The 14126-nt window shown below is 36.5% G+C and overlaps 1 protein-coding gene across 1 annotated transcript; it reads right to left on the reverse strand.

The window, feature by feature from the left end:
- Window positions 1–255: 255 nt before the first annotated feature.
- On the reverse strand, window positions 256–12870 carry LOC131161713 (uncharacterized). The gene is made up of 5 exons (XM_058117672.1): window positions 12288–12870; window positions 12026–12154; window positions 11754–11918; window positions 811–1116; window positions 256–522 (listed from the first exon to the last, which is right to left on the reverse strand). The coding sequence occupies exons 1-5, from the start codon at window positions 12591–12593 to the stop codon at window positions 382–384; spliced, it is 1047 nt and encodes a 348-aa protein (XP_057973655.1). The 5' UTR covers window positions 12594–12870; the 3' UTR covers window positions 256–381.
- Between the last annotated feature and the right edge of the window lie 1256 nt (window positions 12871–14126).

Consider the following 14126-nt stretch of genomic DNA (forward strand, 5'->3'; position numbering starts at 1 on the left):
GGAAGAGTTGATTTTTCAAGCATGTCGATGTCGTTAAGAGTTATGATGAATGCATTGAAAATTATTGACTGAAAATTAATGGTGAGTCGCCCTGTGTCTACTGAATTGATAAAAATCTTGACATCAGCAGCTTCTAGCAATTTTCACCCTAGGAAAAGGAAAAGTGGGGAGGGAAGACAAAAGCAAAACAATGACAGCAGTAAGAATTTGTACCAAAATATTATCAGAAATTTGGTTGAATTGAATCTGAGTTCATAGAGGTAAATGGATTTCTGTATTAGGTAACATCCTCATACATGTGTCATTATCTTCAGGTTCATTACAGAAGCCAGAATTTCAAGGCACAGTTGTAGTTTGAGGTAAATACATGAAGAAAGCTTGTCAATATTTTATCAAACACATGCTCTTCAACCATGGGAGTACCTCAGCTAGACCTTCGTTCAAGTTTCTAGGGTTGTAACCCAGCTCTAATTTAGCCTTCTCGCATGTGTAGGCCCACTGGTGTCGTAGAACATTCACAGTCTGCTCGTGAGAAGCAATGTGAAGAACACTTGATATCAGAACTCATTCGGGAATAAACAGAAAAGAATCAAAGATTAATGATCCTGCCAAACTACATGCATTTATAACTATTACCATCATAAACCAAATAAGAACAGAAACCTTAATTCTTTAAGCTATTTTGAGTTGCATAATAATGAATTCCAGCACTTGTTTTGTGATGGTTCAATATTAAGTCAAAGAAATGATTGTGGCACCAAAGATCTTGACTAAAGACGAGAATTGAATTGTGGGAACCATATACCATACCGGGGGGCTGATCAAAGGAAGCTTTCCAGTAATCCGAGAGATGAGCAGTGATATCCAGCCATAAACCTCAACCATCCACAGGGGGATGCAAAACCAAGGCCTCTTTGTTTCAGTGATGATAGCAGCTATGTCAAAAACCTGCTTAAATGATGCATTTTCTCCTGTAAGTAGATATCTTTCACCTGGTTGACCTTTGTTCAATGCTGCCAAGTGCCCCTCTACTACATCATCAACATGGCTAAAAGAAAATTTATCATTCCCACTCCCAACATAACCAGGAAGGCGACCATTAAAGCGTTCAATCAACTGGCAGGGCAGGGAAAATTTTCCATTTAGTTATAAGCTAAGTATTTGCATCTGTGGGTTAATATAATGCTTTCCAAATGACATAACATAATCCAGTAAGCATTCCCATCGAGCTAGGTACATAATTTTACTGAAGTTTAAACACAAGAAAATATTCAAGTTAATTTTTCAAAAGTAATAACCACTGCACGAGAGATTCCCCAAGTTGTATCAAATTATCCCAGTGAATAAGTTTTGAGACAGGTTTTAGAAAGAGATAAACATGGTTACACAAGGCACCCTTGAATGGTTCTGCATTTCCAAATATAGAGAGTTCCAGATCCAAACTTGGACAGACAAACTGAAAGGAACCACACAAATTCAAAAATCTCAAAGGAAACGACCAAGGCACCAAGTCCGCATTCAGTCACATGAAATTTGAGCAGTGGAATTGGAATAAGATGTTCCAATTGTAAGTGCACAATTTGGTTAATGCATATAGATACGGAACCAAACTTAAACTTTGTGAGTCAAAAAAAACAATTTCAAACATGCATGAAAATGTCAATTCCCGCTGCATTGGAGATCCAAAGCAAATCAACCTTAAGGCATACAAAAAGTAGAAAAGAAAAGTGAAGCATTTATACTCTTTGAAGCTATCAGGAAGTACAGATGCTGCACAGAGAGAGCATGACATTCGTTAAATTTTTTGCCTTAGGCAGTCTAAAGGGGGTGGGGTTGCTCCCTTTATGAAACCCTTTATATATATATATAACACTAATGACCTGTTTGGTACACTGGAGTAGAATTAGTTGGGGCCTGAATGGAATGAAGAATTATATGATGAACATGCAAAAATATAAAGAACAACTCCATTCCTTTCTATTCCATTCTTACATACCAAAAATAGGGTAAGGAGACATTTCTTTTGGGCTTCCCTTTCTTATCTGTAGCCATATTATTAATCAAGGGAATAGGGGGGCATTGAGACATTTCTTTTAGGCTTCCCTTTCTTATCTATAGGTATATTATTAATTAAGGGAATAGGAGGCACTTTTCAACCTACATTTTTCCCCTCATTCTCTTCAAAACCCCATTTCTTCCACAAGTTTAAAATTAAAACAAAAGTTCAATAATGAATAAAATAGTAAACTAATGTTCCTTAATCTCCATAAATTCCCTCGATTTATAGAGCTAGTGTGTGCCCACAACTAGTTCAAAAGAAAAAACAAAAAATTATAGCTGCCCCCTAAATTCTATCTTTTAATTTATTCTTTTGTGGAAACTGTTGAGTTATGATTCATATTTAGAGGGGGTTATTCACTTTAAGTCTATTACAAATGGCAAAGCCCTTGAGCCATCCATGCGTGAAACCTCCCTATCTATTTAAACCAAATCTAGCAGGGGGTGCAATGGGGACTCTAGGCGGTATGATACAGTACGTTTAAGATAAAGTGCAACGTAATTGTATTATAATATGAGGGTATTTTGGTGTTTTCATATGAGAGTATATATACATATTGTAGTTGAGGATTGAAACTTCAAGGCAGTTTTTGTTTAGTACTAGTAGAAATCACATAGGGGCTTTGTGAACGTAGGCACATTATTGAACCATGTAAATTCATTCTTCTTCTTCTCATTTTAATTTTCTCTATTTTTTCATATTTGTTGTATGTGTGTGTCTGTACAACCTTAGAACGTGATTTTACAACAATTGGTATTAGAGCATTAGGTTCATGCTAAGTTTTCTAGGGTTTTCATTTGGATCATTGCAAGGATAAGTGGAGTGAAGACCATATTCAAAAAGTTTGATGGTAAAGAAAACTTCAGTCTATGGCAAATGCAGGTAACAGGTCTATTAGTTCAACAGAAGGTTTACAAGTTTCAGACAAGAGAAAAACTGGAGAAGATGTATGAAGATGATTGGATGGAACTAAATCATATCCCCTCTAGTATTATCTAATCTTTTTGGCAGATTCTATCGTATTTGATGTGATGGAGGAGAAAGTTGTTAGAGCTTTAAGAACAAAAATGGAGAGCATGTATATGTCAAAGGGCAAAACTAACAAATTGCTCTTGAAGAAATCATTGTTGTTTCTTTGTATGCCCGAGGGTGAGGATTTGAGTAAACATATGAATCAATTCAATCAAGTTCTTAGCTATTTGCTCAAAGTGGATGTGAAGATTGAAGATAAAGATAAAAAGCTAATGTTGTTATCATCTCTTCTTTATTTGAAGACTTGGTTACAACGCTACTCTACGAAAAATCCACTCTAAGTTATGAAAAGCTTTCTGGGGTTCTCAGGTTGAAACAGTGTTTTAAAAGGCGTTCGTAAGGTGCACCTCGTGATGTGTTTTGAGCATAAAACGCTCGAAGGCATAACTTAAAGGCGTAATTCCTAAAATGTGTACGCCTCAAGGGAGAATGCATACGCTTTAGGACAAAAGGCGCGCTTTTTACACCTCAGATGGGAAGCGTACGCCTTTTGGGAGCAAACTGATATTTAAAATATTTTAAAAAATAACCAAATAAAAATAATTGTTAGGGCTTTGACGAGCATCAAAACCTCCCCTCTCTCGACGACGGTCTTCTTTCTTCCAAGCTTGCATCTGTCTTCAACGACTCCTTGAGCTTCTCTCGACGACGGTCTTCTTTCTTCCAAGCTCGCATCTGTCTCCAACGACCCCTTCTTACGTCTCGTCTCTCTCTGATGATCCCTTTGGACCTCTCATCTCTTTCCAAGCTTGCGCCTATCTTCGAAGACTCCTCCAAATTTTCATCTCTCTCTCTCTCTCTCTCTCTCTCTCCCCCATGCTGTTCGTCGTAGACTCTCATGAGACTCTCTGCTAGTGTCTCTAAGAGGTGAGCTACAATTGCTTTTGATTTGTTTTCACTTTTCATTTTTCAATTTTCAGTTTTAATTTCCTGCTGCTGCAGCTGCTGATTGTTCTTGTTCAATAAACAAAATCATGTTTGAATGTGAATCAAAGGGGCATAAAAAAAGATTTTGTTTGGAAATACGTAAAAAAAAAAAGTAAATGTGAAAAAATATTTTAGATGCAAATTTTGGGATCAAACTTGCAGTGGGATTGTGACAAGATTTAAACATCATTTGTTTAAGTGAGCAAATAAAGATTTAAACATCATTTGGCTGATACAAGGAAGGGAATGAAACCTTGCCCAAAAGCTCCTCAAAACGTGAGAGATGAGTGCAAGATCACTCTTGAAAAATTCCAAGAAGAGAAGCGTAAAAGAAATGCTCTTCTTGAAGAGGTTGGGATGGATCCAAGAGGAGGCACTTAGTGCTACTTCTCCATCAGTTGGAGGTCTTGAGCAACAGAATAGTGGGAGTGGCCTTAATCCTAGGGCTAGAAGTCCAATGGATAAGTTCGCATCTTCACTGACCAAACAAGCCACTCTAAGGTCAAAATGGAAGAAAGAAGAGAGAAATGAAGTGCGTAGGGAAATTGGCCGTTTTGTGTTCAACAATGTTCTACCATTTAGTTTGATGGATGACGTATATTGGCGTGTTATCGTGGATGATATTGCTAATTACGGGCCAAGTTTCAAGCCTCCATATATGCAAGAGATGAGGACATGGATCCTTAAAGATGAAGTGAAAGACATTGATGACATGTTGAAAGAGCACAAAAAAGCTTGGAAGGAATATGGATGTTCTATCATGATTGATGGATAAACTAATGGGCGTTCAAGGGTCTTGATTAATTTCCTTGTGAATATTCATGCTGGTACATGGTTTTTAAAATCCATTGATGCTTCTAATTCTATAAACAATGGTGATTTGATGTTTAAGTATATGGATGATGTCGTTGAGGAAGTCGGTAAGGAGAATGTTGTGCAGGTGATCACGAATAATACGAAGAACATGATAAATGGTGGAAAGAAGCTTATAGAACAGAGGAAGAAGTTGTATTGGACTCCATGCGTTGCACATTATTTGGACCTCATGTTGGAGGATATTGCAAAATTGAAGATCGATGCAACCACAATCCTAAAGGCTAACAAGCTGTGAAAAATATTTATAATCATTCCTATGTACTTGCAATGATGAGGAAGCATTTCACCAACAACAAAGAATTCATCCCCCCTGCAATGACGCGCTTTGCTATTGCATTTTTGACAATTCAAAGCATTTACAAACAAAAGCAAGGCCTTCAATCTATGTTCTCTTCGGAGATGTGGTGCACTTCTACATATGCAAAAATGCATGAAGGTATAAGGACTTGCTTAATTGTTTTATTTGACCAACATTTTTGGCCTCGCGTGGCTTATGTTATCAAGAGTGTTGTCCCTTTTGTGTGTGTTCTAAGGGAAGATTCTTAGGAAAGACTAGCCATGGGGTTTATCTATAAGTTAATGGACTCGACGAAGGAAAAAATTGCTACGAATTTTTCTAGAAATGCCAATAAGTATGAACCCAGTTGGTGAAAAATAGATGATAGATGGACTCCACAACTTCATCACCCCTTATATGCTATGGGATATTACTATATCCCCAATTGTGTTATCAGGAGAATTTCTCTGATTGTAAATAAGTGAAGAAAGGATTATTTGAATGCATGGATAGAATGTTGAGATACGAGGAGAGGCTAGCTGCAGACATCTAATTGGATTTGTTTGATAATGCACAAGGGGAATTTGGGACTCGAGTGCCTATTGACTCTAGAATGTTGAGAAGCCCAATTAAAAATAATACTTCAATAAAAATTAGTTAATTAGTAGTATTCTATCCTTGTTTCTTCTTATAACTTAAAACTTAGATATGTGCTTTTTCTTTTGTAGCTGATTGGTGAAAGCGTTTTGGGATAAAAGCCCCAAGATTGACGAAGTTTGCTATTCGTGCTCTTAGCCTGACACGCAGTGCTAGTGGGTGTGAGAGGAATTGGAGCACATTTGACCAAGTTCTTAGTTCTTACAAATGCCACGTTATTATCATTTCACTCAAATACTAAAATATCTTCTAATATCTAAAAATTTAAATGGCTTAAACTCAATCATAGATACATACAAAAAAAAAAAAAAAGGGAATAGATTAGAGCACAAGAGATTGAATGCTCTAGTTTATGTGAAGTATAACACCAAACTGAGGGAGAGAGCACTAAGAAGAAGACAAAATTATGATCCAATATTGGTGGAGGAAGTAGCTTCGGATGATGATTGGATCACCGAGAAGGAAGAACCTGTCCTCCCAAAAGATACTTCTTGGTTTGATGATGAAAATCTCTTCGAAGTTGATGCTATTAGAGCTTTGCCCGTGGTAGGTTTTGAAGGAGATAAAGCTCAAGCAACACAAGCTTCGGGTAGCTTACATTCTATAATTCCTGGTAAAAGGAAGATTAATGATTATTGTGAGAACTTGAGTATGTACATATCAATAGTCATTTTTGAATCTACTAATGTATAATTCTCCATTTCTCCTAACTCCTAACCTATAGCTTTATTGAATATCTAGGCACTCAAGAAAAAGGCAAGAGGCCAACATTGCTCACAATTGAGGAAGACAATGATGTTGAAATGGGAGAGGGGGAATTTATAAGGGAAGAACTCCTACTATAGATGAGTTTGATGAAGACGAGGACTTTGATGAAGACCTTGATAGTTCCCTTTGAACTTCGTTTATTTAGTTTTAGATTCTTAGAATCTTGGATGATGAAACATTGTGATGCTTTAATTTGGTTTTCTCTTTTCTTTTTGTATAGTTATGGTTCATGTTTATTTTTTTAACATGCATTGTTGGAGTTTGTTAGCTAAAATTGACCTATATGATACTTAATAATTATGTTTTTATTTTTTTCTCCATTATTCAAAAAAAATTCTCATTTTTATACTATATATAAATTTATTTTGTTTATTAATTATTTAAAAAAATACAGTCCCAAAATGCTTACACCCAAGGTCTTAAATTTCGATTTCGACACAAATTTCAAAGGTCCAAAAGTACGGAAATTTCGATGGAAATTTCGATTTTGAGGTCAATTTCGATTTCGATTTGAAAAAATAACAGAAATTAGTAGTAAAGCATGGAATTCTTTGTGAAATTTTAGAAATGGTTAATAGACATAATAATGTAAGTTTTAGGACTAATATATTGCAAGTTAAATACATCTATGTTGTGTATGAGGTGAAAAGTTGTAATATAGTATGTGTTACAAACATATTTGTAAAATAATATACATTAAACATATTTAGTTAAAACAAATGCAATTCATAAATCATTTAAATATTGTTTATTGTACAAATAATGATAATTTAAACATGAATGGTTAAATAAAATGCTGTTGTCAGTTTATTTTTTCATATAATTTCAAAAGCACTTGTAATAATCTTTCGTTTTGATAAAACTAAATAAAATAAATTAAAAGAGAAATTTCACTCACTCCTAAATTTTTCATTTGAATTATGAGCAAATTTCATTGTATATTTAAAATTTTGACAGTTTCGTTAAAATATCGAGATTTCGATAAATTTCGGATGATTCGTTGAGATTTCAATGGAAATCATGCAAGACGGAAATTGATTGCCATTTTGATTTCGAGGGTGACGGAAACCGCAAATTTTTTTAGAACTTTCGACAATTTCATGGAAATTTAAGACCATGTTTACACCTTAACGCCTTGAGGCTTACGCCCCGCCTCGCGGAGGGTAAAACACCTTGCCTTATGCCTTCACCTTTTAAAACATTAGGTTAAAGCAAGCTAGAAGAAGACCTAACAAAGAGGACTATGAACCAGAGGACTTGGTTGTCAAGGCCGATCATAGGAGAGAGAGGTCTAAGGAGACATAAAGCAGAGGGGCAGATCAAAGTCTAGATCAAAGGCCAAGAATGTTGAGTGCTTCAAATGCAAAAAAAATGGGCATTATAAGTGGGATTGTCCTTTTTGGAAGAAAGAGGACAAGAAAAACCGACCTAAAAGCTCTACAAGTGTGGAGGTAAATAGTTCAGATGATGAAAAGCTCTTGTTGGTTGCTTCAGGTTACAATTATTTTCAGGATATGGACTATGGACTCTAGTTGCTCCTTTCATTATTGTCCATATTGAGAGAAGTTTGATAATTACAAGGAATGTGAATAGGCGTTGGTATTGTGGAAATAAGAATGTTTGATGACAATGTTAGAACATTACAAAATGTTAGACATGTTCTAGAATTAAAGAAGAACCCGCTTTCTCTAGATTACTTAGTAAAAACTTTGCATGTGCTTTCAGTAATTTCCGAAAGTGGAATCCTAAAGGTGGCAAGGGTTCTATGGTTGTTATGAAGGATAAACGAATTAATAATAATTTGTATCGGCTAATAGGCAGTACAATTATAGGTAGTGCAGCAGTTTCATTAGATATTGACAGAGTTGACACTAAACTCTAACATATGCGCCTGGGACATATGAGTGAGCAATGCATGATGAAACTCCATAAGAAAAAATTCTTGAAAGGGTTAAAAAAGTGTAGAATTGTTTTGGAGGTACTGTATTTTGTATGAGCAGTGCAAAGTGAAATTCAAATTGTCTTCCTAGAAGAGCAGAGACATTCTGAATTATGTTCATAGTGATGTTTGGGGACTTGCAAAGGTTCCAGTTAGGAATGGAGCTCAGTATTTTGTTAGTTTCCTTGATGATTACTCTTGGAAGCTTTGGGTTTATTTCATGAAGGAAAAGTTCAAGGTATTCTACAAATTCAAGTAGTGAAAAGCAGAGGTTTAGAAACAAACGAAAAAGTCAGTGAAGTGTCTCAAGTCAAAATAATGTGTTGGAATACTAGTTTGATGAGTTTATGACCTTCTGTAGGTCTAATGGAATTGTCAGACATTTTACAATTCATTAGACTCCAAAGTAGAATGGGGTGGCTAAAAGGATGAACAACATCCTACTTGAGAAAGTTAGGAGTATGAGACAACATGTAAAATTTCCCAAGAATTTATGCATAGATGCAGTCAATACAGCTTGTTATATTATTAATAGGTCACCTTCTGCAAAATTGGATAGTAAAGTGGCTGAAAAAGTTTGGGCAAGTTAAGAGGTTAACTACTCTACATTGAGGATCTTTTGTTGTCTAGCATACAGTTGATCCAAACTAGACGCATTACCCATACACTAAAGAGATGATTTTGAGGATATGGTCTCCTTTGCTTTAATTTGTAATCATGGTAATGGAGATACATATTCTTCCTAGAATACAATTTTTGGCCTAGAGAAAAATAAGTGAGAAAAATAAGTGGATGAAAGTTATAATGGAAGAGGTAGAGTCTTCACATAAAAATCAGACGTGGGAGTTGATGGAACTTCCTATGGGAAAGAAAGCAGGGGGGATGCAAATGGGTGTTCAAGAAGAAAGTTGATACTTCAAAAAGAGAGGTAAATGATTCAAGGCTAGACTAGTGACAAAAGGGTACTCTCAAAGGGAAGAGATAAACTATGATCGGGTATTTTCTACGATTACCTTTCATTCGGGTTTTATTGACCATGGTAGCTCAGTTTGATTTGAAATTAGAGCAGTTGAATGTTAAAACAACATTTCTTCAAGATGACTTAGAAAAGCAAATTTATGTGGTGCAGTCAAAAGGTTTCACAAAACTTGGGAAGGAGAATCTTATTTGCTAATTGAGGAAATCATTGTATAGCTTGAAGCAATCGCCAAGACAGTGGTACAAGCGCTTTGATTCATACATGATGATTATTGGATATACCCGTTTGTGGGTATGATAGTATGATTGTGATGCTTACTTTAGAAGACTATAAGATGGTTCATTTATCTTTTCTATTATTATATGTTGATGATATGTTGATTGTCGTAAAAAAATATCAGTGATGTCCATGATTTAAAATCCTTCTTAAGAAATTTAAGATGAAATATTTTGGTGTTGCAAAAAAAGATTCTTGGGATAGAAATACAGAGAGACGGGAAAGGTTGGAACCTTTGGGTCTCTCAAAAGGCTTATATGAAGAAGGTGTTGGAGGGATTTAGCATAAGCAATGTTAAGCCCATGTTTACTCTATTGAGAAATCATTTCAAGCTACCTTCAACACAATGTCCACAATTAGAAGATGGGAAAGAGATGTCACAGGTACCATATGTCAATGCAATGTCCAAATCTTGCATATGCAATTATTATGGTGAGCAAATTTATGAAAAAATCCAAGCAAGGAATGTTGCAGTGCTTTGAAGTGGGTACTTAGGTACTTGAAAGGCATTGCAGATTTTGGCATTGAGTTTAGTACAAGATAATATTCAGTTTTTGTACAAAGATTCATTGATGCAGATTATATAGAAATTTTGGATAACAAGAGGTCCACCACAGATTATGTATTCACTATAGCAGGGGGGCCTATTTTTTTGAAAATCCATGTTATAATCAATTGTTGCAATATCTATCACTGAGGCAGAATATATGACAATGACAGAAGCTGCAAAGAAGGCTATGTGGTTGAACGGATTGGTAACTAAATTGGGCATAGAGCAGCAAACTATTCATTTGCGTTGTGATAGTCAGACTACTATTTACTTAGCAATGAAAAAAGTCAATTATGCAAAAATAAAACACATTGCAGTCAAATATTAGAAGATACGAGAGTTAATTGATACTAATGAGATTTAGTTAATTAAAGTGGCTACACAAGAAAATGTAGTTGACATGTTGACAAAAGTTGTTACTGAGGAGAAGTTCTTACAATGTTTGAACTTACTCCATATTGTTAGTTGTTAAATCAATAATGTACAACTTCAGGTGGAGGTCTAGGTTTGAAAGTTCCACGGGAGTGAATTAACGTTGTGAAGATTGTTGAATTATGACTCATATTCAAAGGGGCTTATCCACTTGAAGTCTATTATAAATGGGAGGGTTTAGGGTCCCACCCTGCGCAAAATCTCCCTATCTACTTAAACCAAGCCCAATGAGGGGTGCGATGAGGGTTCATCCCCCCCACCTGCCCCCAAAAAAAAAAATATATAGTATAATATGTTCGAGTTAAGGCGCAATATAATTGTATTATTGTATAAGAGTATTTTGGAATTTTCATATTAGGCTATATATACATATTGTAATTGAGGGATGAAAGTCTAAGACAGTTTTCGTTTGATGACAATGAAAATTGCACAGGGGTTTCGTGGACGTAGACATATTGCTGAATCGCGTAAATTCGTTGTTCTTATCTCTTTTGAATTTCTCTATTTTCCGTACTTATTGTGTGTGTGTGTGCACATAGCCCTAAAGCATGATTTCACAATAGAAACTTTTGGCATGAATCCTGCACCTTCCACTTAGGAATGAAAGAATGGAAGTGAATTTTACATTTTTGTCATATAATTCTGATTTCTCGATTATTTTCCTCAATCTCGTCCTGTTCATCTCTCAATGATATACTCTGATCATTTCACGTAGTGCTAATCTGCTTGTGTGTGTGTGTGTGTGTGTGCCCTAAAGCATGATTTCACAATAGAAACTTTTGGCATGAATCCTGCACCTTCCACTTAGGAATGAAAGAATGGAAGTGGTCTTTATAATTTTACATTTTTGTCATATAATTCTGATTTCTCGATTATTTTCCTCAATCTCATCCTATTCATCTCTCAATGATATACTCTGATCATTTCACGTAGTGCTAATCTGCTTGTCTGCAATATTCAATGAGGCAAAAACAATCTTACCATTTGAGCAACGACATTGCCGGCTGTTACCTTGCCAGGACCGTAAATAACACCGGGATACACTGCCACAATAGGAACTCCCTCTGATGCAGCTCGTAGTGCAATCTTATCGGCAGCTGCCTTCGATCTCTCGTACTCTGTGCAGAAAAACTTCTCGTGATGAATCTGCCCCAACAGTTCAAGAACAGAACAAAGAACCATTTAATTTTAAAAAATAACGAAATCACGCGGAGTCAATCGATACGAAATAAAATTGAAATTGGTTTATTTACTTGACTCTCATCCGCGACGTATCCATCGGTGGGTCCAAGAGCAAAGAAGGACGAAGTGTAGATGATTCTCTGTGCAGTCTTGGTGTCTGCAAAAGCTCGCAGCACATTCTCAAGGCCGCCTACGTTAACCTAATACACACAACATACTGTTTTTGATTTGTTACACCATGGACCGATTTCGAATCGCGGCAAATTTTGAAGGGAAAATGAAGCCTTCAGTTGGAGGTAGAGGATGAGGGATGGTGCTATAAGGGGGACTTACAGAGAAAAACCTAGAAGGGTCTGGAAGCCAGGGCTCGACGAGCGCGGCGGCATGGAATAGGGCATCGCAACCGGAGGAAGCCTCCAGGAGGGACTGGTAGTCGGTGACGTCTCCGAAGGCGAGCTCGAAAGACCCGTCCCCGGAGGCCGGAGGCAGGGAGGAAAGGTCGCTGGTCGGACGGACGAGGGCCCGAACGGAGTGGCCTTGGCTCAGTAGGCGGCGGCAGAGTCTTCCTCCTAAGTAACCAGATGCACCGGTCACCATTACCTTCATCTTCGATGTCTCTGCGCCACCGCCGGCGTCCATAGAAGTCTCCGAGAATCAAAAGTCAGAGAAATAGATTTTCAAGAGAGCAGAGACGGACGTTGCGGGCGGAGCCCCACATTGGCTGAGTGACCATTCGAAGTGTTAAATCTAATGATTTGTTAGTCTATATCTATGCGAATTCATCCAAACAAACATCAAAATCGTTATCTTGGAAAGTATATTAATGATTTATTTATATTTTATATACAAGTTGCCAACATCAGCCTGCTTATTTGTTCAAATCACTATTCATACATATTTCTCACCTTTATTATATACATTTTTAAAAAAATAAAATTAATATCATTAACTTTCTCGCCGCATTTGCGGACATTTTACATTTACAACCAAAAACTTATTTCTTAAGTAACTAAACTTTGTAACTTTGCTTCCAATATCTAATCATCATATCTTCTTTTGTACTCAAATATATTAGCTAGCCTAAATATGCTATGTTTTTTATGAGTTTTGTGATAATAATCATTTGTATGTAAATTTGGTTGGATAATTGTACACTACTCCTCTTTGAACCATGACGTGGACAACAATTTCATAGTTGTCCTTGTTGAGTTTTCTTATGAAGCACCCTAGAAATATTTCAAGATGAAGGATGGACTTCTTACAGGACCTTTGCACTTCTGTCATCTTCCTTGTCCTAAACCTCCCTAACCTCTTTAACGCATTGCCACCAACATTAATCGCATAGTATTCATCTCTTTTGCTATTTACAAAGTTTGAAAATCTCATCAATGTCAATTCTCATGAGATAAATCGTGTCTTCCACAACATATTCTCCATTTGCGAGAATAAGAATATTTTATTATGCAAGTTATTAACAATTTCATTTGATTAAATTGTAAACACATCAGCATGACGTCACCTGCAACGTGTCAGTCTATGGTTGTTTCTCCTTTTTTTGAATTTACTATAGCAGGATGACATCAGTATGATGTCACCTACCACATGTCAGCCTTCAATTGATTTTTTTTTAATTTACTGTTTCAGGGCAACGTCACATGCCACATGTCAGCCTCTGCTTGTTTTTTTTTTTTTTCGAATTTACAATAGTAGGGTGATATAAGCATGACTTCACCTACCACGTGTCAACCCCCTGGTTGGCTCTAGAAGTTTGATCAAGATTGCTGACGTGGTATTAATCCAGCTGTCAAGAGAAAACACAGATCGAATGGGCAGGATTGTTCCGCATTGCCTAAAAAACACTCTGCCAGGGTTATGCCACGTGTCCCACTAAACCCTAGGAATAACAACCATTTTTTCCCTTTTTCTTCCTATTTCTCCCATTCCCTTTCTCTCTCCGCTTCTGCGAACTCTCTCTCTCTCTCTCTCTCTCTCTCTCTCTCTTTTCCCTCTCTCTTCTCTCCATTTCCTCTCTCTCAAATCCTCTCTGTTCTCTTTGTTCTCTCCCTTCTCCTCTCTCAGCTCTTTCTCTTATCTTCTCTTAGTTCTCTCTCTTATCTTCTTTTAGTTCTCTTTCTTCTTTTCTCTCAGTTCTCACAATTCTCTCTATTCTCT

This window comes from Malania oleifera, chromosome 8 (genome assembly GCF_029873635.1).
Source record: "Malania oleifera isolate guangnan ecotype guangnan chromosome 8, ASM2987363v1, whole genome shotgun sequence".
Lineage (NCBI taxonomy): Eukaryota > Viridiplantae > Streptophyta > Magnoliopsida > Santalales > Ximeniaceae > Malania > Malania oleifera.